This window comes from Carcharodon carcharias, chromosome 1, assembly GCF_017639515.1.
Source record: "Carcharodon carcharias isolate sCarCar2 chromosome 1, sCarCar2.pri, whole genome shotgun sequence".
Classification (NCBI taxonomy): Eukaryota; Metazoa; Chordata; class Chondrichthyes; order Lamniformes; family Lamnidae; genus Carcharodon; species Carcharodon carcharias.
The window spans coordinates 8,289,245-8,315,151 of NC_054467.1; the positions used below are offsets into that span (position 1 = coordinate 8,289,245).

The following is a 25,907-nucleotide window of genomic DNA, read 5'->3' on the forward strand; positions in this document are numbered from 1 at the left end:
ATCCTGCTCAGAGTAACTCACCTCCCAACTCCCCAAAGCCTGGAAAAACTCAGCAGGTCTGGCAGCATCGGCAGAGAAGAAAAGAGTTGACGTTTCGAGTCCTCATGACCCTTCGACAGAACTGTTCTGTGGAAGGGTCACGAGGACTCGAAACGTCAACTCTTTTCTTCTCCACCGAAGCTGCCAGACCTGCTGAGTTTTTCCAGGTAATTCTGTTTTTGTTTTGGATTTCCAGCATCCGCAGTTTTTTGTTTTTATTTTTGTTTTTATCCCCAAAGCCTGTCCACTGTCTACAAGGCACAAGTCAGGAGTGTGATGGAATACTCTCCACTTGCCTGGATGAGTGCAGCTCCAACAACACTCAAGAAGCTTGACATTGTCCAGAACAAAGCAGCCCACTTGATTGGCACCACATCCACAAACATTCACTCCCTCCACCACCTATGCAGAGTGGCAGCAGTGTGCACCATCTACAAAATGTACCACAGCAACTCATCAAGCCTCCTTCACAGGCATCTTCCAAACCCACGACCTCTGCCACCTACAAGGACAAGGCCAGCAGATACCTGGAAGTTCCCCTCCAAACCACTCACCATCCGACTTGGAAATATATCGCCATTCCTTCACTGTCACTGGGTCAAAATCCCGGACCCCTCTCCCTAACAGCACTGTGGGTGTACCTGCAGCACATGGACTGCAGCGGTTCAAGAAGGCAGCTCACCACCACCTTCTCAAGGGCAATTAGGGACTGGCATTAAATGCTGGCCTAGCCAACAGCACCAGATCCAAGGAATGAATAAAAAATAACAGGTAATTTGGACATTATTCAGGATACCTCTCAACTATCCAAAAGCACCAATCATATCATCTCAATCAAAGGCTGTCACCAACTCCATTCCCAGTTTAAAGGGCAGCAGTCGACGATGGTGGAAGGGCGTTTCATTACATTTTTCATTTACACTTGAAGAATAAGACTTGCTCGCACTCAGCTAATTAATAAGGCTCTCATCATATTAAAGAACCTACATGCCAAAAATGCAATCAGTTAATGTACAAACCCTGCATGATTGATCTCTATGATTAGAGCAATTCTTTTATAGCAATGCAGGGAGGGCCAATGCTAAACCAGAACCCTATAAGCTATCCCAGACTGCATGTCCTTTGGTAATCCAATTTTTAAATTAAATCATGGTTTACCAAGCTGCTTGAAATCAGTCCTGTGGCTACAGTATTTAACTTTAATTGGGGTGGAAGGTATGAAGATCATTTGTCATTGCAATGGTGTTGTCTAGATCTTGGGCTTGAATTTTTGCTCCAGAGTCGAGAGGTCATACTCGGGATATTTCCCGGCTCTGCGAACCCAACCCAGGAAAAATAGGCTCGGAAATTGGGATTTTTGTTCCAGAGGGCACCTGGATTCGAAGTTGGGCCCATCTCCCCCGAGCGAGGGCTGCCGGGTGCAGAGTTGGGCTGGGTGGAAGGTCCGCCTCTGTGCACTGGCACTGTGAAAGAAAAGCAATAATGCAGAAAACATCCCTCCAGTCCCCAGCCCCTCAGCCCTCCACACAGTCCCCATACCCCTTCCATGACAACCTATGCCACCTCATGCCCCTGTACACACCCCATAATCCCAATCCCTCCATGCCAACCAATGCACCTGTACCTACTTCCACAACTCCCCATACCCTCCAAGCCAACCTATGCTCCTATACCTACTTCCACAACTCCCCATACCCTCCAAGCCAACCTTTGCTCCTGTACCTACTTCCACAACTCCCCATACCCTCCAAGCCAACCTATGCTCCTATACCTACTTCCACAACTCCCCATACCCTCCAAGCCAACCTATGCTCCTGTACCTACTTCCACAACTCCCCATACCCTCCAAGCCAACCTATGCTCCTGTACCTACTTCCACAACTCCCCATACCCTCCAAGCCAACCTATGCTCCTGTACCTACTTCCACAACTCCCCATACCCTCCAAGCCAACCTATGCTCCTGTACCTACTCCCACAACTCCCCATACCCTCCAAACCAACCTATGCTCCTATACCTACTTCCACAACTCCCCATACTCACCATGCCAACCTATGCTCCTGTACCTACTCCCACAACGCCCCATACCCTCCAAGCCAACCTATGCTCCTGTACCTACTCCCACAACTCCCCATACCCTCCAAGCCAACCTATGCTCCTGTACCTACTTCCACAACTCTCCATACCCTCCATGCCAACCTATGCTCCTGTACCTACTCCCACAACTCCCCATACCCTCCAAGCCAATCTATGCTCCTGTACCTACTCCCACAACTCCCCATACCCTCCATGCCAACCTATGCTCCTGTACCTACTCCCACAACTCCCCATACCCTCCAAGCCAACCTATGCTCCTGTACCTACTCCCACAACGCCCCATACCCTCCAAGCCAACCTATGCTCCTGTACCTACTCCCACAACACCCCATACCCTCCATGTCAACCTATGCTCCTGTACCCATAGCAAGCAATATTTATGGAACACTCCAGATCTTGTTTTCAAAAATTTAAAGAGCAGGCCTTTTAAATGCCTTGATAGTTCTGACAGCTCCCTTTGACATGTTTCTTTGACAGGTCCTTCTGACAGTTTTGACAGTTGATTTTGACAGATCTGTTGACAGTTGCAATGAGCTTGACAGTAATGGGTTTACGTACTTTTTACGCACATTTAAGCCTAAAGAGCACCTGACCTCGCTCAAAGATATTTCGGGACCAGATCAAAAGGGGCACCTTACCTCTCCAAAGGCAAACGAATCCAGCAAGTTCAGACCTGCTCTTGTCGGGTCTAATCTGCACACTTCGAGTTTCACACTCCTGGCCTACCAAAGTCCCACTCCATTCGGGACAGCTGATGATGTAAATGGCCGGCTGCCTCAGTGAATGGCACATGCAAGAATAGGAAGTGCCGTGTTCGGGGGGCAGGGCTCCCAATATCCGAGCTTGTTTACCGTTCTTGCCACGAGGGAGAGGCTGTCCAGGGGAGAGGCTGCAACTGCTATACGAGGGAGACAGAATTAGAGGATTGGAGAGGGTGAGATGAAGAAGGGGTGGGGCGGGGCAGTCATATGGAGCATGTGCCAGTTGGGCTGAACAGCCTGTTTTCTGTGCTGTACATTCCACGTAATTTTATGAAGTTAGGGCATGAGGAATATTTCCCTTTCAAGGATGGGCCTGTGGTTAAAAAAAGGTGTTAAGCTACATTCATGTCACGCAGCTGCAGGTAGCGCAACCAAGATTGCTGGCTGTGGCTCAGTTGGTCATATGTCCATCTCACAGTCAAAAGATTGTGGGTTCAATTCCGTACATTTCAAAAAAACAAGCAGAGAATCCATGCTGACACCACAGTGGTGTACTAATGAGTGAGAGGATAATGTGAGGCCCAGTGTGCTCTCTCAGGTGCATGTAAAAGGTTATATGGCACTATGTTAGTGACGTGTATGGGAGATCTCCTGCTCATATTTACCTCTCAACCAACATCACTTAAAGAAACAGATTATCTGATCTTTATCACATTACTGTCTGTGGGAGCTTGCTGTGTGCCAAATTGACAGATACATTTCCTGCATTACTGTAGTTACTATACTTCAGAAGTAATTCATTGGTTATAAAGTGCTGTAGTTACCCTAAGGTTGTGGCGGGTGTGGTAAAAATGCCAAGATGTTCCTTCTTATAGAAGTTTTTAACCCTTTTCCTTCTTCTTTAAGGAGAACTTAAAGGGACACAAATTTGTATGCTCCTAGGTCTTTTGCAAGGCCATTCCATGTATGGTTTCAGAAGTAAATGAGTCCTGTCTTCTAATTTGCATCTGCCCTGGAAATCAGGCTGAGATCAGGAACTTATTGCATGGATTCACACGGGCTTAACCCCAGATCCTGCACTCTGCAGCAATATACATAGTGACAGGAACATCCAACCTGTCAGCGGGATATTTAATTGCCTTTTTAGCTGAATTCTCCAAACCTCTAGGATTGTCTTGGAGTCTCCAGTGATTAAAGGTTAATCTTCTGTGAGCAACCTGGGAGATAAATAGTATTGCACATTTTTTAAACACGTTTGTTAGTTGGGGGGCATGCGGGGGTGGGGTGGGGGAGCACCTTTACAGGGCTACCTTTGGCTGTGCCCACGTCCATGCAGGCAAGCAGAGAGGGCCACTAAGGCTGCCTGGAGTGCTGCTACCCTGGCCTGCCGCAGGTACCCACCTGTAGGGGGTGTAGTTAATCTGCTCCCTGTCATATACCCCCTTTAATGAGGCTCTTAATGAACCTAATTACCTGCCCACCTTGTGGGGGCAGGTACCCTTCCCAGGCCTTGAACCTGCATCAGCCAACATGACTGATATCGGGAACAGGGTCAAGAAGCCTGCATCATGTCTGGCCCCATAGTTTGCAGGCTCCGTTCCTGACATCTGCAGAGCCAGGAACCAGCCCCATGTCTGTATTTCAGCAATGACATTATCATCCCATTGAGTGAAGCTAAGCCACTGCAGTTATCAAATGTTGGTGATGAGACTACAGGAGAAAGAAAAAAACTATCTCCGTGTCTTTTCCAATAGAATCTGACAAACAATCACAACATCAATGATCCAACGATAGTACTTTGCTCAGTTTTGAAGGTGCAATGAATCAAAACACATCATGTGCTTTCATCTCTCACAAGAAAATCCCTCAGCAGCTTCCCAAGAATCATGACGAAGTCTGAACTAATTTATTGACAACAATGTAGAGCCATAAACCGCATGAGTGTGCTCTGGTCTGCTGGCACTAACTGGGCACTAGGAATGGATACGGGCACGGGACTAGCTAAATTACTGTTGCAGAAAGTTAGCATGGGCGAACTCAACGGACTCTTTTCTCCTACTGTGCTCTCTCCACTCTATGGTCACGATTACTGATAGTGATTTTTAATTCCAATTTTATTTATTTAAATGAATTCAAGCTCACAAACTAGGATTTGGACTCAGATCTCCCAGACTGTTAGTCAATGTTCCCAAATTACCATTCCAGTAACATAACCACTACACTGCTGTGGCCCTGTTCTGGTAGATGATAAGGACAGCAGAGTCAGTATAAAACAGTATAAAATAGCTGTTGACGATTACCTCTCCAAGCCACAAAGCTGCACCTGTATGCAATTACTGCTGCCGAACCGGGGGTTAATGATATGTCTCATCTGTTGTCCAGATCTACGGAAGACCTTTGAACAGGAGCCGTTAGGGAAAGAGGTATCAATGGAGCAGGAGGTACTACTTCAGTGTCGCCCCCCTGAAGGTATCCCATTGGCTGAGGTGAGTTTCTGTAAGAAGTGTCTCTCCAGCTACAATTGTTTCACTGAGCCACTTTGACAGGGTTTGCTCTGAGGTTAAAGTGAAGCCATAATTTTAAATAAATAGAACCTAATATGATTAATGAGTTGTAATAAAGTAGTTACTATGTGCTTCTGGCTGAAAAGGTTGATTGGGAAAGATTAATGGATTTGAATCTGGTTAAAACATGTGACCAGGCTGCACTGAAGCCAAATTTTCTTGATTTCACAAAGCTGAGTGGAAGCATTGTACAGATGGCTTTGATACACAGCTCTTCACTTCTAAAGCCTTGACATCACGGTGTTCTGCATCGTTCGATTTCAGGGACCCCACTGGGCCTGCATGGAACACACAGTTGCCACCTCTGGTTGGACATATTCCTGGAGCTTTCATCAAATGACCTCCTGCTGCCAACTACCCACCCCCACCCTCCTGCCATTAGCCAGCTGACATGCCAGTCTTCGCAATGCCCAATCAGAAAGTGAATAAACTATCCATTACCCAATTGGATGATTCTTGTCCCCCAGATTAAGGCCTTACCAATTTTCTCCTGCGTTTGTCCTGGAAATTGATGGTTAATTTCTAGAGACTCCAGGGCGATCCTGGAGGGTTGGCAATCCAATGGAACGCAGGCCAATTTTGGTTCCATCTCTGAGATTATAACATTCAGATTCCATTGAATTGAACCAGATTTGTACCCAACATGGGTACCAAAGGGCAACCTTCTTTGGATTCCGGAGACGCACTCAGTGCCCTCAAGAATTTTGGGAGGGAATTCCAGAGTTTAGCGGCTAGGCAGTTGAAAGCAGTCGCCGATGGTGAAGTGATTAAAATTGGGGGCGTTCAGGAGGCCAGAATTTTAGGAGTGGAGATATCTCGGAGGGTTGCAGAGCTGGAGGAGATTATAGAGCCAGAGAGGGGCAAGGTCATGGAGAGATTTAAAAACAAGGATGAGAATTTTAAACTCAAAAAGAATTCAACATGGGGCTCAACTACGCACCCCCCCACCTCCCCATATTTCCCCCTGAACAAGATGGACATGTTCCCTCAACATTCAGACACAGGTCCATCATCAGATCTCAGAGATTCAGACCCATCACAAATATTTTAGGCATTTCAATGTCATTGCAACTCTTCCCCAGCTACTACTCGAGATACCTTTCCAACAATAATCCTCTGGAACTCAATGCTTATCCATTTTCCTTTAATTACCAACAGTAGGATGCCTGGCCTTCCATCTGACCCTTCGTGTTGAAACTCACAGATTTGCACTAACGTTGCAGGGTTCACTAATGAGGATAAAGCTCAGAAAAAACCCAAAGAAACTGTTCATACTTGCCAATGTCTGCAAAGTTAGTCTTTTAACGCAACATTTTAATCAGTACAGAAATAAAAAAGGACAGCTGTCAGTTTAAGATACTTCGCAAAAATTAATTTCTCAGTTTCTGGGTGTCGCGATAAGCTCAGCATTTATTGCCAATTTCTAATTCTCCTTGAGAAGGTGGTGGTGAGCTGCCTTCTTGAGCCGCTGCAGTCCGTGCGGTGTAGGTACACCCACAGTGCTGTTAGGGAGGGAGTTCCAGGATTTTTGACCCAGCGACAGTGAAGGAACGGCTAATATATTTCCAAGTCAGGATGGTGAGTGACTGGCAGGAACCTTGGAAGTGACTGTGTTCTTATGCGTCTGCTGCACTCGTTCTTCTGAGAGTTCATGGGTATGGGAGGAGGGATAATCCTAGTTTGACAGCAGGTACAGGAATAAACTGGGCTCTAAAGAACCAACTGCGCAGGCACAAGATTTCCCTTAGCAGTTGACACTCCTGCCTACCTGTTGATTACTCATATATTATGTTGTGGCCACACAACTTTTATTAGAATCTATAATTCTTAGCGGTATAGTAGATCCTTATGCCTTTTTTTTACCTCAACTTAACTGTTCCAACACACTGACCTCCTGGCTGACCTCCGACATTCTAACTTCATCCAAAACTCTTCTGCCCATGTCCTTACTTACACCAAGCCCATTCACCCATTACCCCTGTTCCTGTTTGACCTATGATAACTCTCTGTCAAGCAACGTCTTGAGTTTAAAATTCTCAAACCCCTCCATGATCTGCCCCTCCCTGGCTCTATAACCTCCTCCAGCTCTGCAACCCTCCGAGATATCCGCACTCTTCAAATTCTGGCCTCCTGAACGCCCCCAATTTTAGTCGCTCCGCCATTGGTGGCTGTGCTTTCAGCCCCCAAACTCTGGAATTCCCTCCTTAAATCTCTCCACCTGTCTACCTCTTTCATTGAAACACCCCTTAAAACTTTGGCTTTGGGTCACGTGTCCTAATACCGCCTTCTGTAGCTCAGCATCATACTCCGTTTTATTGCGCTCCTGTGAAGTGGCTGGGGAGGTTTAATGGCATGAAAGGCACTACGGAAATATAAGTTGTTGTTGTTGTTGCTGTTGTTGTTGGAGTGATGATCGTGAGAAAATATTACAATTCATTGTGACATAGGCAAGCATATAATACAGACACTGATCTGAGAGAAGAGGCAGTTTGTAGCATTGAGCTGCACAGCTAGTTGTTAGCTGTGTTCTCCTGATAGAAGCATGGGTTTCTTTCAGACTTCTGTGAAGACTCAGACCTTTTTAATTATTAAAGACTATCTGCGCCTTAACCTCAGACATGTTTTGCCTTTTTCCTACACAGATCTGCATATTACTAAAATATTGAAGAGCGTTATCTTTTCTTCATTGAATAAATAAATGATGTTTTGTTCATCGCCCAGGTGTTCCCATTTAAGCGACACAGAGAGAGGCGAAGGTTGAATTATTAATAACTTCTAATGCCACTTTTCCTTCATATTCAAATTGGAAACACTTCCATACAGCGGTTTTTCCAGTGATTCGGAATGGGAAAGCATCTGGGAATGTTTATGTTTAACCTTTGAAGATAATCAGGGGATTTACTATGAAGTGCTGGCTGTCACCGTCTCATACAGCACATCTGTGAGTTCAGCGTACACGGTAAAATGAGGGGGGAGGCCTTTCCCGCCAGCTCGGAGTTTATCAGCAGAAACCCGAGACAACCCTGTCACAGACGCAGCCAGCGAAGTTTGCCAAGGGGGCTTGACGGCAGACGTTCAGACGTTGGCTCTTTGCGAGGGCAAGCCGAAGTAAATGCCCCGCTGCCACACTCAGGGTGTGGGTTCCGTGCCACAACACATATGGGATTGCCACAGGCTGGGCATCAAACACAAAACAAGCCTGGCACTCAGGAAGTAGCCCCCACCCCCCCCCCACCGCCTCCCAACCCATCCATCAGCCTGTAGTGCATCACTCTGCATAGGCAGTTTCAAAGCTGCAACCTGGTGAACAGCAGCCTGCATCTCCCTCTGCTTCAGATATTTAATCCAATTCTCCCTTGAAACAGTCATCGCCTCCGCCGCTTAATTTTAACCTTAAAACCAGAGTGGATCGGCCGGCCGGCTGTTATCCACCTCTCCCCACTTTTATTAAAAGGACATCGGAGGAGATGGGGGTGGGGGTGTCAAGGAGGGGGGAGGGATATAGGGACTCCCAACCCCATGGGGTACCCGCATTCCCGCTCAAGGTGGGTCCAGCTCAGTCGTTGCTTCAGTGTTGCTGGGCTGGCTGAATAGCGGTCATTGACTCCGCCTAGTGGCCAGAGTGGGGATTGTGAATAGACGGCCCAAGAAAAGCTTTTAAATGTTGCCTCACGACAGTTGGGCTAAATGAGAGATGTTTGTGAGGGCTAGTGATCCCCCTGTCAAAAGGGGTGAGGGGAAACCCGCTGTCCCACAACTCCCCAGCTCCCTCTTACGACTCCAAGAAGCTGGTTGAGCACACCAGCAACCGTGCCCCGGGATTTCAACTCAGCAGTCACACAAAACCAAGTCCAGGCCTGGCAGGGGCCTACCCATTAATTGTGCCAGAAAATAAACCCCCGGCAACTCTCCAGCTGGAGGATTTTGAACGCCAGAGAATACTAATTTCCAACATTCTGCAGAAAAAAAGACATGAAGCGTTTGGCCAGGGATATGCAGTAAAACAGATACTGAGCCCTAGCACAGTGCTTCCCAAGCTACTTTCCACTTCGACCCAATTTTTAACACTTGAATATTAGTGTGACCTCGCATGCCACCAAATATAAAACAGCTATAAAGCAGCATAGTAACATTCAATATATAATTCTTAAAGTTTGCATTATTATGGTTCAACAAATAAATATAAAAATCTGTGTTTTCAAAGTACTTTGTAAAAATGTTATTATTTTATGTACTCACCTGTCCGTTACTTCATCTGAGCCACTCCAGTCATGGAGCTTGGCCAGGAAGCTGCCCATGTTTCCCAGAGACAGTGAAGCAGCCCACAGGCAGGAGCCCATGGCCCAGAGAGAGAGAGACTGAAAGACGTGCAGGGCAAGGCAGGGCCAGGCGCTACCTGGGCCTCAGTGCCCATGCAGGGCACAGTCTCGGAGGTGGGGGAGTTTCTGACCCCAATTGCACGGACGGGAAACAGCAGTCCGGGCCGCTTACGGGTCTTGGAAATGCCCCCAGGGGCAAACAGAAATGGGCCCCGAATTTCATGGGGGTGACCGGTTAATTGGTGTGGAGTTGAGCTTGGGTGGGACTGGGATCAGAGGTGGGGCTGCCCAAGTGCGGGCCCTATTTAAACTGACCCCAGCAGCCATTCCCGTGGCTGCTGTTTGAGCGCTGATACTGTAGGGTGCGAGATCTTAGCACAACTCGATTTGCACATATCCTAGCAAAGCCAAGAAACCTAACAGCCTTTCCTGTGCTCAGGTGGTTCCCCCCAGTTGTGCTTGGAAAAATCGCCCCCTGCTGTTACGCCCCCCCCCCCCCCAGGATGCTGGGAGAGTGATGACCCCCTGCGCTGCCCATTTGATTGCTGCCCACTCTCCCCGTGACCTGCATTGGGCCAAAGCAAATGTTTGTCCCTGAACAAAGCCCCCTCTGCCCATTTCCCTCCACCTGACCCACCCCAGACAGGGCGTGAAGCCTGTGCGCCCTTCACAAGAACCTCAGTCTCCTCCTTGACGAGCTTTTAATGAGCTCCTCAACCAGCGTAATTGGCATTAATCAGGGGTTGGGTTGGATTGCTCCCTGTGCCCTGGTGGACATGGGCATGCCAGGAATAGCGCCAGGAAACCAGCGCACCGACCACACCAGTATTCTTCAGCAACTCCGGCGGGAGCCGCAATTTCCTGGCAACTGGTGAAGGAGATGGATCTTAAGGAAGGGAATGAGGTGGAGGTGGGACTTGCCACCGATGGTGTGTTGTTGAGAAGGGCGGGGGCGCCCGAGAGAATGGACACAGAGGAACAGAGAGTCTGAGGGGTGGGTTTTTTAGAGATGGAGGAGGTTCCGGCTATAAGGAAGGGGGGTGAAGCCTTGGAGGAATTAGGACATGAGGCTGAAAATGTTACTTTTGGGGCGTGAGGAGACTGAGAAACAACCACAGTCAACACTGATAGAGGCCGATCTGGGAGCGGGTCATGGAGTTAAATAAGACAAAGGTAGTGGAACTCTGCTGAACTGGGGTTTATGGATGAATCAGAGGCTATAAGTGTAGGTGGGCCCAGCTAGGGCCAGAGAGGAGATGATGTTACAGAGGGGGCTGTATAACAGACTGTCTTTGCAACACCGAGGAGATGGGGATGGGACATCATGTGGAGATCAAGCAGGTTGTGAACAGTCTCTGGTTAATCTTGAGACAGTGGTCAGGTGAGTGGAGCAGTCTATGACAGGGGGTGTTGACACTGTGACAGGGCATCAAAGGCAATCACCCAAAAGGGTAAGAGAAAAACATCTTAAGGCTTGGACAATTTCAATTAGTTTGCATTTTTCTGTTCTGGTTATTCTACATAAATCTGACAAGACACAAATTATTTCCATTTTTGAGGGCATTCAGAATTATACCTGCTAAAAAGCTATTTAGATTTCCATCTTTTTAAAAGCTTGAAGCACACATATGGGTGGGTCTGTATTCTGTAAACCTGGCCCTGTTGGGTTTGGGAGGAGAGATGGGCAGGCAAATAGTTTCTCTTCACTCGCAAGGGATAGCAGGCTTGGTGTTTGGAGTCTCCAGTTCTGACACAGAATCTCACTCAGTGGGACTGTAAATGGGGAAATGGGCTCAGTGCACCTCATACATTGTGCCCCCCATTTTCCACCCCATAAAGTTATTAACCAGCAAACTTGAAGTGGTGCCAGTCGAACGTACTGATTCCCTATTTTGTGCTGCAGTCGTGGGGAGCTCAGCATTTCAGAAAAACAGAACAGGAAGTTTTCTCCAGGGTAGTAGTTTCCTAACGTGCTTGCTTTGAGTCATACCACTGATAACTCCTCTTCATGAACTCATCCACGTTTGTGTCATCTATTTCGCAATTTTGTAGAAGATGAAAGACCTGCACCAAGCAATAAAACACAACAGATCCCCATAATCGTTAGATGTGATAGCTTGGAAAACCACATCTCAAATCAACATAACGATCTTAATGTGACACTTACTGCCTGGATTCACACCAAATTCTGAATCAAAGGCCAGATTGAACAGGAGAAATAGCGCTCTGCTGACAATTCACAAGATTTGAAAGCTGGAGAAAGTTAGAAACCATTAGATCCAGGTCACTCAGGAAGAGCTGCTTCACATAAATGCTATTGGAACTCTGGAGCTCTCTCCACTAAAAGGCTGTTGAGGCTCGGGGTGGAGAGGGTGGAGGGCGTGGGGTGGGGGGGTGGGGGGGGGTGGGGTGGAGAGGGGGTGGGGTGGGGGGTGGGAGGAGGGGGTTGTTGTGGGGCGGGGGGCAGGGTGGGTAGAATTGGTGGGGATCAAGTGAAAATGCCAAAGCTGAGGTTAATAGATTTTTGTTCGGCAAGGGTGTTAAGGGTTATGGAACCAAGGTGACTAGACAAAGTTAAACCCTGATCTAAATGAATAGCAGAACAGGCTCGAGGGACTGAATGCATCAGCTATGACTCAGTTGGTAGCACTTTTCTGAACCAGAAAGTTGAGTGTTCAAGTCTCATTCCAGGACTAGAGCACAAAAAGCAAGGCTGACACTGCAGTGCAGGACCGACAGAGTGCTGTGCTGTTGTAGCTGCTGTCCTGATGATTGAACTGAGCGCTCATCTTCCCTCTCAGTTGGATGTCAAAGATTCCATGACACCGTTTTGAAGAAGAGCAGGGGAGTTAGCCCCACTGAAGGGGGCCGAATTTTATTCCTCAATCAACATCACAAAAAAATGGATCATCATCCAGTAGTGATCAGATTGCTATTTGTGTGAGCTTACCAACATTGCAACAGTGGCTACACTTCAACAGAGAAGTGCTTCATTGGCTGTAAATCGGCTTTGGGATGCCTGGAGGTCATGAAAGGCGCTATATAAATGAAAACCTCTCCAGCCATCTCAGTCCTTCTGAATGGGGGATGGCTCACTGAAGTCCTCTGCTGGATTCTATCAACAAGTGCAGGCAGAGTATATTATCATTAATGACAAATTACTACAGTACAGGCTGAACAAACTCACAGTTTAAAAATGGTGGTGTCCCAGGATATTACATTTAAACAACAGCACGTTTTCCCTTCACTTCCCCCAGTGAGGGGACAGATGTGTTTTGTCTAATTATGTTCTGATTGGCACCGTGAGATATATTAACATAATTGGTGCATTTTGTTCTAATTAACTGAGTGAAATTGCTGCGCGCATTACCAAGTTAAGGGGTGAAAGTGCAACTGTCAGCAAGAAGGGAGAAATGCCAGTGAGAATCGACAAATGAACAATAAAAATATGTATTTATTAAAACTTAATAGGCCTCGTACAGGCATGTCTGTGAAGAGGGCCTCATTTAAAAAAAAAGGTAGGGCAAGAAAATAAGGAAACTAATGACATTTTCTAGCGTTTGATCAATCTGGTAATTACTTAAATAAGCAAAGTTATTACGGGCTAATTATTGACAGTTTCCCAACCCTAGAGAATATAAAGAGGTGATTTTTTTTAGGATGATAAAATGGAATTGCAGTGGGGATTTTAGTGCTGCAAGAAGGAGAAATAAAGTGACTCACAATCTTCAGGAGGCTTACAGTCATAATAGCTTCAAAGCCCATCACAGGTAAATACTCAAGTTGAATTATTTCTGTTCAGGGAATGGTGGCTGTTTACAGTATTCTAGATATCAACTGTGAGAAAAGCAACAACTTAATTCGATTAATTTCAACAAACAACAGCCAGTCCACTCGGGCCTGACTTAATTAACTCATCATTTCTTCTGAAACATCTGATGGGCTAATTAACCCCCACCACCACCCCCCCCCCTGCCTTTACACCCCCTCCCCCTCCACACTTTAACCCCCCCCTCCCAACAATCCCAGAATTCCTAAGAGCCCAGCTTCAATGCATGGCGCATTAAGTGTGGTCAAAAAAAGTGACTCCTCACCAGTTTCAGCGAGAATGCTTTGCATGGAAGTGGCGGTAAATGCACCATCATGGGGTCCCTGTTTGGTAGGTGCAGACAGCTAGCCTGCCTTCAAAAATCGAGGCGCAAAACAACTTGGCCTAACTACACGGAGCAGTGTCACAGCTGACACGGTGACTGCGACAGGATGTCCTGGAAGAAGGGAACAACTCAGAGGTAACGTAAAAATAAACTAGGGTCGCTTGTAAGATGCACCCAAAATTATTGTTCTCATGGCAAAGAATTCGGCAAATAAGAAAGAAATAATCTGCATTTAAGCAACACCTTTTCCACCTTAGGAAGTCCAAAAGTGCTTTTCAGTCAATGGCTCTGTTGCAGTTGTGAAGGTTATTATGTTTTGAAAATGCATCTTTAACTTTAAGGTAAATGAAGGGGGAGGGGGGGTTCATGTGGCCTGTTCTGAATTCTGCCTGATGGTTTTATTGTTAGAGATCAAAGGAAGGCTTAGACTGTTTTACTGGGAACCTAGTACAAGGTATTTATGCTTGGAGACAATGGCAGCAGTCTCTGAGCTCACAGTGGGTAGACTCTGAGTCTCCCCCAAGTCCCAGAAAGGTATTGAGGCATTGGGTTGTAATCAGTTGTGCTGTGAACTGTCCATTTATTTTCGAGATGAAAGGGAGTTGGAGTCAAGAACAGCTAATCAGCATTCCTACCTGAATGCAAGGTTAATATGTTTATGTTTCCATCGGGAAGAGGGCAGAGGGAGCCATTTTTTAGATCAGGTTACGGGCTTCCTTACAAATCAAAGAGTATCACAGGCAGCAGTTCTGTGTGATCAGCAGAGAGAAAAAGCTGCTTGACTTTGTGAGCTACCAGAGCCAGATGCGGAAGGGAGACGGTCTCTAGTTGAAGAGAAGCAGCCTTCTGTGGATTCCTGGAGATTTCTCCTATCATGGCCAGGGAGGAGAAGAATCATCGGAACAGATTTAATGCTGGTTGTGGATTTAAGAAAATCTCTGAAAACTGAGGAAAATTCCTGGAGACAGTCATTCAAAGTTACTACTTGGTGAAATGGGAATGCGGGAACCCATTGGAAGCTGGGAGCAACTGTGGAGTGTTTGCTATAAGGACTTTAATCCATGGAGAGTGTTATGTGTGACAAGTATAAAAGGGAAATGTTTCTTTCTTTCTGTAGTTTAAAGTATAAATTGCCTACAAAAAGAAAATAGTGTTTAGTCAATAGTGTCTTTTTAATCATTTCTTACAGTATAAGTTTTATAACATGAAACCTTATGGTCATTCTTTCAGCTGTTAACTGGAAGCTTGATCTCTTTTTAAAAAATTATTGGTCTCTATGGAGATGGGACCAAAGCGCTGTTGTTGTAACAGAAGCCAAATTCTGCATAACAAGCTGACCCAAACAGCAGGGAACTAATTGACCAGATTAACAGTTTTAGGTGTTGAATGGGGGACGGATATTGGGTCAGGACACTGGGAGATTGTCTCTCTCTTCATTGAATAGTGGCTGTGGAATAGCGTACGTCCACCTGAGAGGGCAGACAGCATCTCGGTTTCATGTCTCACCTGAATGAAAGTGCCACCCTTTGGAGGGAAGGCCCCAAGTACCTGGTTGGAGGGAGAGGGTTTTGTAGCAGCCAGCTGTCCTCCAATTTTCCCACTATACTTCCATTCTCAAGGTCTTGGTTTTGGCCAAGATCTTTAGCGGGAGATTTTTTTTTGCGTTTGTCATTGGTGACCTTCTCCCCTTGAAATATGACCCCCCCCCCGCCCCCAACCACCCCCCCCCCCGCCCAACACTTTTGACTCTGCAGTGATTGTCCTGCAAGACAATCTCCTGAATTTGGCTTGGACCCAGCAGGACTCTGTCATGAATGGTTCATGACCATGCTGACCTAGAAAACCAGGCAGGGGTCATGGTAGGGTTGGCTGACAGGCAAAAGCCCTGAATCAACCATGTCCAGACAGGCAGATGGAAATCTAATCCTGTTTATCCAAAAACGTATCGTAAGCAAATTGGGGAAGCTGGTGTCATTCTCCTTAGAGCAGAGAAGATTAAGCAGAGACCTAATAGAGGGGTTGTAAATGCTGAGAGGTTTTGATAGGACAAGGAGGGAGAAACTGTTTCCTCTGGCAAATGGGTCATTAACCAGAGGTCACACATTTAAAATAATTGGTGAAAGATCTAGAGGAGAAACGAGGAGATGCAGCATGTTATTAAGATCAAGAATGCACTACATCAAAGGCCGGTGGAAGCAGATTCAATAGAAACTTTCAAAAAGCAAATGGACATGCACATGAAGGGGTTGGGAGACTAAATTGGACTGCTCTTTCAAAGAGCCAACATAGGTACAATGGGCCGAATAGCCACCTTCGTCTCTGTAAAGTTCTACAATTCTAATAGTTGCATGCAACAGAAATGCAGTACCCAAATGGAGAACTTACTTTAAACTCATAATGTGCCATCTGTTATCTCCACAGAGCAAAAAGGACTCAATATACCAGCACTCAGCCAGCCTCACACCACTCAGTAATATTTGGTAGAGCGAACACAGCACAGTTACTCAGCCTGTACATGCAGACGTGAATGAGAAAATATAGGGTGAAGAAGCGGTGACGATTAATGAGGGACCACTTGGCATAGGGCGGGGCTTTATTGTGCTACTTTCCCTTGCATGTGATATGAGGGCGGCTATTCTCGGATGCAAGGCATTAATGCATACTGACAGCCAATGAAGTACTTTCTTTACACTGTAAGGAAATGCAACATCCAATGTGTGTACAGGAAGCAGCAATGAAATCCATGGCCGGAACATCTCTTGCCCCCTCTTCACAATCACCTCTCCCATTTTTTTCAGGCAGCTGCTGCTGCTAATGGATCTGCTGTTGCTATTCACATCTCCTCTAGACCCATCTTCTGTTTCTTCATGTGTCCTATTACTGTCATCTTTTGCCTCGCGCCATCATCCTTTATGTTACTCCATCTCTCCTGCTTTGCACCCAATCACAGACATTCCTTTTTGTTCTCTCCTCCCCTGCCCTGCTTTCCTTGCCTCTGTACTTGCTTAAAACCTGTTACATCCTCAGCTTTTGCCAGTCCTGATGAAAGGAAATCGAACTGAAACGTTAACTCTGTTTCTCTCTCCACAGATGCTGCCTGACCTGTTGAGTATCTCTAACATGTTTTGTTTATATGGTGTAACATGTTGGCTGAGGGGTAAATCTTGGCTAGGGGCACCAGGGGGAACCGGGAACTGTATATCCTTTAGAGCACACGTTAAAAGATGGCCTGGGCGCCGTGGACATGTTCAACATCCACGTGCATTCTGCTATCTCCAGTGTCAGGCATGTCCTGAGCTCCAGCTGTGACAACGCTAGCATTGATAATGAAGGCCTCAATTATACAAGCCAACAGGCAGAGCACCAAGCACCTTTTCTGGGCGTTGCTACTTTTGGAGATATTGGGGTCACACCACAGTAACGACCAGCTTCAGTTAGCTGGGAGAATTCAAGACCCTCACGGGAATTATTAAACCTCTCGGGTGACACCCACCGAGCCCCATGAGAAGTTAACTTTGTTAGTGGCACTGCGTGAATGTAGCACTGACGCAACTGTTTAGCACACATGTTAGCAGAGGTTCTGTTCTATTGGTAGAAGATTAGCAGAAAGGTAACCACCAACGTCATGCTGGCGAACTGGGGTACCGAGCCTTGAGAAAAGGTTACAAAAAGGACTTGGCATGTTCCAAAACATCAGGATGTTCCAAAACACTTTGCAGCCAATGAGGCACTTTCTGAAGCACTGGGCGATATTTAACACAGACCTCATCACCTCTTTTGGGGAAGGCCCACTAAGCGGACAGCGACTGGCCTTCTCCGGGATCAAGCTTCCCGGATCGGGGTGGGATACGGAGATTTCGGGCACCCCAGCCCCTCCAAAGAGCTACTAGCCAATCAGAGGCTGGAAGCTGTCCATTGTAGGCAGTGCCAGCAGGGGTGCTGGCAGCTCCTGCCAATGCACCCAGAGGCCCAGGTTCAGCGAGGGACCACAGGCCAAAGGTGAGTGAGGGCAGGATGGGATCGTGTGGTTGGGGGGGGGGGGGGGTCACATGGGGGAGGAGGGGGAGCCAGAAGTAAAGGCAGGGGTGTGGATCTCAGCCCCACCCCGCCACCCAATGCTGGCTTCATCGACCGGGCACTGAGCGCCTTTGAACGAGGGACCCCACCACCCACACTGAGCGCCTTTGAACGAGGGACCCCACCACCCGCACTGAGCGCCTTTGAACGAGGGACCCCCCCCACCCACACCCACACTTTGAGCCCAAGGGCAACCCCGACTGGGTTAGTTTTTTGGGCTTCTTGCATGAGCAGCAGCAGGATGGGGGCCCTTATGTGGGCATGAATTGACCACGTGAAGACCTCAAGCGGTGGGCAGGAAGGCCAACCATGAGTCTCCCCTCCCAGCCTTAATCAGGGTGGAGCCGGGAAGGTATTAGGGTCCCCACCTCTCACCCTGCCGCCTGATTAAATGCCTCCCCCCGTCTCCAAACTCGCCTTGGGGAACAGCGTTAAATTCCATCCACAGTTATCATTGTAATGTATGAAATGTGACAGGCAATTAGCACAGCAACGTGACGATGTCCAGATAATCTGTTGTTAGTGATGCTGATATTGAAAATCTCAACAAAAGACCCTCAGACAGACTCTACCCCATCTGCCCCGAGTTTCTGCTGAGGGGTCTGTGCTGAAACATGTGTTATAGCAGAGCCCTCAGTACAACACGTGTCAAAGGTGCTAAGTCCATGTGGTGCCTCTGGTGGTTGTGCAGACAAGACGACACCCACTCCTCCCCCATCCCAGGCATATCTGAATGCATTTGCGACAGATAATTAGGATCTAAAGACATCAGGTTTCAGGCTAGTGACCTGTTCCAGGGAAAATAAGCAACAGGAAACAGGCGTAAGCATGTGTTTCGTCTGCCTCATGCGCTTCTAGACATGGGTAGCCTTTTGAGTCTAAGGGAGCACTGAGAGTGTCCCTCACTTCTCTTGAACCTGTGAAGAAAATAATTTCATCATAAAACTATTGGTTTGTTTAGATGCAGATACCTTTACTTTTACTGCAGCTGTCACCTCTCTTTCCCTAAGAGTTAGTTCCATGGGTTTTGGCAACCCTCCAGCGCACCCCTCAAGTTGGTGGATCTTACATACAGACAATAATTGAGCGTTTCACAAGCAATTTGGTCGTGGCAATCCCGGTGTCCCAATCCAGTTCTCACTCAGCGTTCATGCACGTGATTTTCCAGCACATCTCAGTCAGGGTTAGGAACCCTGGGTACATTTGCTCTCTCCCCTCCTTAATCTGAACCACTGAGGTTAATTATAGCACCCACACTGCCAATTAAACTGACATTAGCTAACTCAGCACTGATTAGGATTCAACCTTGAGAATCTCTTACTGTGAATAGCTTTACTCTGCATCTAATCAATGATGGGAGCTACGAGACTTCAATTAAGACACTATTTGTTGATGGGACTGTGAATATGTTTGGATTAATGCAGCCGTGTTGTGCCTGGCAGTTTTAACTTTTGATGTTACAAGTGATTCATTGTTTACAAATTGTCACAACGCGGCATAATCTTTTAAATTCAAGGTGGAGTGGCTGAAGAACGATGAGGTTATCGACCCAGTCCAGGATCGAAACTTCTACCTGACCATCGACCATAATCTGATCATCAAACAGGCCCGGCTGTCTGACACGGCAAATTACACATGCGTCGCCAAAAATATAGTCGCCAGGAGGAGAAGCACCACAGCTACCGTCATCGTCTATGGTAAGTTACTGCGCTTTTCTGATACAGAGGATAACGTAGCCATTGACAGGTACATGGTCTGCATAGACTGTACATAATGTTTTATCATACAATGCTGCAGCACATTGCGTAATGAAAACGTGGAAGTGATAACGCAAAGTAACAAAAAGACAGGAGTGATAATACATAATAATGAAAACTCTGACAGTCTTCCATCTCATATGATGGTGCTTTCCACTGTGGTGGTCAGCTCTGTGTTAAGCCTGTCCCCCTGCGTTGTGTTAACACTCTGCAGCAAAGCTGGAGTGTCCTCCCCAGTGTGCAAGCCTAGGCATAATTTATGGAGACCCCGGGCTGCCCAAAAGTCAGGGTCCCTCTCTCGATCTCCCCTAATGCAAAGCACCACGTTTGGCACTGGCTTTGGTTGCGGGAGTTGCCAGAAAGATGACATATTTAGACATTAGTCTGCCTTTGAGTTCCACGCCAGATTTTTTTTTTGTCAGGGTTTACTCCTTTAGCTTTCAACTTGCCTGAGGTATCCATAAGGCAGCAGAGCTACTCGTCCATAGCTGGGAATTTGGTTCATGAGGGCCAGGGCACGTTCACATGCCGGTGGGCCTGCACAATGCATGTCGGGGGCCAAACCTCCTCGGAGTTCCTCTGAAGCTTTAGCCTGAAAGCATGGGAGTGGTCAGACAGAATAATGAAAATGCACAGCACAAAGAAAACATGGGAGAGAAAACAATCAGAGTAATGGAAACAAGAGAGTGAGGCACAGAGTAAGGAAAATGTGTGGAATTATCTCTGATTTCAGAAGACTTTAATGGAGAAATGGGTTTGGGGGATATTACAGGAAATATGCACTGTACAAAAGGCCTTTACTACATTAGAAAGGAAGACATATATACTTTGGAATCCATGTGATTAAATTTCAGTTAATTATACTATCTTGAATCCCTCAATTAAATGATTGTTTGAATTTTATTGAAGTGTTATTTCCAGGTAATCAGCTGCAAATTAAACTGTTGTAATACTGTCATGTCATATCACAAATCTAACCCTTCAGTGAGGACAAATTGAAAGTTCCCTGGATTTTCACATCCATTATATCAACAACTGACAGTTTTTGTCTAGAGATAATTTAGTGTCATAGTCCAAAAACTGGATGTACTATTAGTGACACCTGATTGCCTCAAATTGGAGTTATTTAGAAAATGAATTAAAGCCCTTTGCTTAACTTGTAATCTATTTTATCGCTCCTGTTTTAGCAGGATTGCTTTTGCTGATTCCAGTAGTTACCTCACTTCTAAAAAGACAGCCTCTGAATGCAGTAGAAGGTTACATGTTGTCATATTAAAATATCCAGTTACTGGCACTATATAATCTGAGTTTAATCTCTTGAGCAATAACTGCTCCAGGAACATTTTAAGTATTGTGCCATCCTGATCTGAGGAATGAAAAGCAAACTGTAAATGCCAGTGACATACAGATTCCACTTTTCAATTCACTCTACTGGCACAACCGATAATTTCCCATGCCTTCATTATTCTGCACATAATCATTATTTACTGTTTGGTGATCACTCATATATCTGCATTTCTCAGTGTGTGAATACTTCCATGTGTGTCCGAGAAAGCTCTTCTAAGGGGAAAGAGACTCTGTTAACCCTGCTGTAATAACTAATCTCTGCCTGTCCCTGTACTTCCATGGGCAGCAAACTGGTTGGCACTAGAGTGTTCCTGGCAATAACCCTGCAGTAGAGGCGGAAAAACTGAAGATGTCGGTCACTTCTATGGACACAGACAGAGTGAATTAGAATTAGAGAAAATTCAAGCACAGCAGACCATTCATCCCTTCATGCCGTACTGGCTCTTTGATGGAGCAATCATGCGTAGTCCCATGCCTCCACTTTTTGTCCATAACCCTGTAAGTTCCTCACCCTCGAGTACCTATCCAACACCTCGAGTACCTATCCAACACCTCGAGTACCTATCCAACACCTCGAGTACCTATCCAACACCCTCGAGTACCTATCCAACACCCTCGAGTACCTATCCAACACCCTCGAGTACCTATCCAACACCCTCGAGTACCTATCCAACACCCTTTGAAAATTATTTATGGCATCAACTGCCACCTCCTTTTCAGGTAGAGTGAAGCAGATCCCAATGACTATTTGAATGAAAAACATCTCCTCAACTCCCCTTTAGATCTTATTCCAAAGATTTTGAATTTATGATCTCAAACTTTTGACCCACTCATCAGTGGGAATTCTTGTTCCCTTTCACCTTCTTGCAAGCCTCTATAATGTCACCTCTCAACCTCTCTGAGCTAAGGAGAATACTCTTAACTTTTCTATTCTCTCCTCATAACTTAATTCTCTCATTGCTGATGACATCCTGGTAAACTTCCTCTGTACCCTTTACATCCTCCTCGTAGTCACCTACAATACTCCAGCTGATGCTTAACCATTGATCTATAAAGAGTGTTGTCCACTATATTTGTGGGTGTCTGAAGATCTTCATGAGGCAGACGACACAATGTGTGAACTGGCCTCTGTTTACCTCAAGATCTGGAGACAAGACTTGAGAAGCTGACATTGTTCTTTATACAGTGGAGGAAGATTCAGGGGAGATTTAACAGAAGTCTTTGAAATTATGGAAGGGTTTTGATAGAGTTGATAAGGAGAAACGGTTTCCACTGGCAGGAAGGCTGGTAAAAAGAGGAGGCTGACTTAAGGTAAATGGCAAAAGAACCAGAAGGGAGACGGAAGAGAGATTAACTCAATGAGTTTTTATGGTCTGGAATGCACTGCCTGTAAGAGTGGTGGAAGCAGATTCAGTTGGATGTTTCAAAAGGGGCTTGGCAGGGACATGGGGAGAGAGTAGGTTTGATTAACCGGAGAGTTCTCTTGAAGAACCAGCACAATGGACTGAGTGGCCTCCTTCTGCGCTGCAAGATTCTATATTTATCCATCGCAAAATATATGATAGGACACAGGGGACAAAAGACCTTGAATGCAATCCAGTATCTCTGGCAGTACTTCTACTTTCTAAATGATGAGAAACCAGGGCTGCAAAGCTTTGAGAGCCAAATACACAAATCACTAAAAGCTAGTAGACAGACACAAAAAGCAATTTTAAAAAAGCTAATAGAATATTGGCCCTTATCTCAAGAGAACTAGAATACAAAGTTGTCTAGAGCCTTGGTCAGCACCCAATAAATTCAATTCCCAACTCAGAAAGGATAGATCAGCCTTGGAGGAGGTACAGTGCATATTCACCAGAATGACACCAGGCCTTAAAGTGTTAAATTGTGAGGACAGTTTACATAAACGTTCTTGCATTCCCTTGAGTATGTAAGATTGAGGGGTGATCTGATCAAGGGGCATAGAGGACAAGAGCAGGGAGGTTATGCTGATTTTATATAAGACACTGGTTAGACGTCAGCTGGAGCATTGTGTACAGTTCTGGGTGCCACATTATAGGAAGGATGTGAACACATTGGAGAGAGTACAAAAGGTTGGTTCCAGGGATGAGAAACTTCAGCTATGAGGATAGATTGGAGAGGTTGGGACTGTTCTCCTTGGAGAGAAGAAGGTTAAGAGCAGATTTGATAGAGATGTTCAAAGTTGTGAGGGGGCTGGACAGTGTAGATAAGGAGAAGCTGTTGCCACTCGTAAAAGGATCAAGAACAAGAGGGCACAGATTTAAAGTGATTTGCAAAAGAAACAAATATGACATGAGAAAAAACTTTTTCACACAAGTGGTTCAGGTCTGGAATGCATTGTCTAGAAGTGTGGTGAAGGCAGGTTCAATCGAGGCATTCAGAAGGGCATTAGATGATGATTTGAATAGAAACAATGTGCAGGGGTACAGGGAAAAGGCAGGGCAATGGCACTAGGTCATAATACTCATTTGGAGAGCCAGTGCAGACACGATGGGCTGAATGGCCCCCTTCTGTGCCACTAAAAATTCTGTGACTCTGTGTTTAAAATACCATATTTGACAAGAGAAACTTATTTCTTCTGGTGGGAGAGTCAAGAACAAGGGGACATAATCCAATTAGAGGTAGGATATTCAGGTGCTATATTGGGAAGTACTTCATCATACGAGGGGTAATGGAAATTATCACTTCCAAAAGGCTAAGGATTCAGGGGGTTAATTAGACCTTTAGGAATGAGGTGTGTTTGTTGGGTAAGTGTATCGAGGAATATGAAGCAAAGGTGGGCAAGTAGAGTTGAGGTACCAATCAGCCATGATCTAATTGAATAGTGGAAGAGGCCTCACGGTGCTGAATAGCCAGTTCCTGTTCCTGACTCCAATGTTCTTGATCTTTCTTATATTCCTTCTCTAGAACATGCAATGGGAAGCACTGAAAGTTATGTCTGCTATAGTGAACCTGTGGACCACACAATGTGTTGGAAGCCGCTCCCATTGCCTTCACGTTGTAGACATGGAGGAGCGAGCATGAGCCTACTTCACAGGGTTGAGATTAACACAGCCCCAGTTTAACAGCCCCACGGTGATTTAATGATACCCATTCAAGGGGCAAAACCCAACAACAACAACAACGTTACATGTTAACAATCAAAATATGGCATAAAGCCACGTAAAAACATATTGGGAAAGTTGTCCAAGAACTTGGTAAAAGAGGTTGGTTTTAAGGAGGGTTTAAAGGAGGAAAGAGTGGTAAGGAGGCAGAGCAGTTTAGAGAGATAATTCCAGAGCTTCGGGCCAAGACATGGCTACCAATTGTGGAGCGATTAAAATCAGTGATGTTCAGGAGGCTAGGATTGGAGAAGCTCAGAGATCTCAGAGGGTTGTAGGGCTGGAGGAGATAGGGAGGGGAGTATTTGAAAGCAGGAATAAGAAATTTAAAATCGAGGTGTTACTTAACTGGGAATCAATGTAGGTTAACGACCACTAAGCCAGTGAAGTTGCACAGCCTCCACAAACCCTGAACTGACAGCATTTTCTGGGGTATTATCATTGGAGGATAATGATATCATAACAAGTACAGGGTTTTATTGCTGCAGATAATAAAGTTATTAATTTTAAAAGTTGCCATGACACTAGTTTAAAGCAGAGAAGGGGAGTTCTCCCTGGTGTCCTGGTCCAATAATTATCTCTCGGCCAACCCTCTAAAAACACAGATTATCTGGCCGGTTATCTCACTGGTTGTGGGAACTATCTGTGTGTAAAATGGATACCACATTTCAGACATTACAACAGTGACTACACTTAAAACAAAATAACTTTTGCGTATTGCTTATAGGTCATAAAAGGCATGATAGTCTTTCTTTTCCTTTAATATATTTTAGTATTTTTCCCCCTCAAAAAAGTCTTTCATAGCCTTAATGTTCAGTGCTTGAAAAATGTGATTTATTAACAACATTTCATTATACTTCATTTCAAATGTAATTTGGTTTGGATGTTCCAGTGTGAGATCAAACAGGGTCAACGTACGCTGAATTGGAATTTTGTAGACGCAATCATGAAGATATCTCACCCTCTTCCCTTTTCCTCTTCCCTAGTTAACGGTGGCTGGTCGATGTGGACAGAGTGGTCTATCTGTAACAGTCGATGTGGACGGGGCTACCAGAAACGCACGCGTACCTGCACCAATCCCGCACCACTCAATGGAGGCGCCTTCTGCGAGGGACAGAGCGTTCAGAAAATTGCCTGCACCACCATGTGCCCTGGTAAATGTGAACCTCAGCGGACTCACAATGCCCAAAGTGTCGCACTGTTTGGTGAAATATTATTTTCTCCTACCCTGCCTCACAGTTTGACCCTTTTTGAATATTAGTTTTCAGAGTGGAGTGGTGCATTCATTCAGAACTTCTTTGTCTTCTATTTCAACACAGACTTGTCCTGTCTAAATGAAACTGGGCAACTTTTCTATTGAAACAGCGAACAAATTTCAGGTCAATTATCATTTAGATGCGAGAGTACTCTATCCATCTTGCAGTATCTGCTAAAGGTTCTTCTCTTGTGGTGTCTATACTTGGTTATTGATTAGTGCTCAGACTAGATTTTTGTCATGTAATACTATACTAAACAATTGACTTGCCGTGCTCATGTGAGACATTGACTTGTAATTCTGTACTAGGCTATTAATTTATAGCGCTTATTGCCTACAAATGCAAAGCAATTGACTTGCAGTGCCCATGAAAGGCACTGAGGGAGATTTTTGTTTCATTGACTGGGCAATAATTTGACGAATCATCTGCCCTTTCTAGACCCCGCCCAATTTCCATTGCTCTGAAATAAATAGGA

At 45.7% G+C, this 25,907-nt stretch overlaps 1 protein-coding gene across 1 annotated transcript in view; it reads left to right on the forward strand.

Annotated features, from left to right (window-relative positions):
• Positions 1-25,907, forward strand: part of LOC121285476 (netrin receptor UNC5C-like) — a 373,583-nt gene that overhangs the window by 244,796 nt on the left and 102,880 nt on the right. Inside the window, exons 4-6 of the mRNA XM_041201934.1 lie at positions 5,219-5,322; positions 19,467-19,647; positions 25,163-25,330. Of these exons, the coding sequence (XP_041057868.1) occupies positions 5,219-5,322; positions 19,467-19,647; positions 25,163-25,330 (453 nt within the window). The remainder of the gene's footprint in view (positions 1-5,218; positions 5,323-19,466; positions 19,648-25,162; positions 25,331-25,907) is intronic.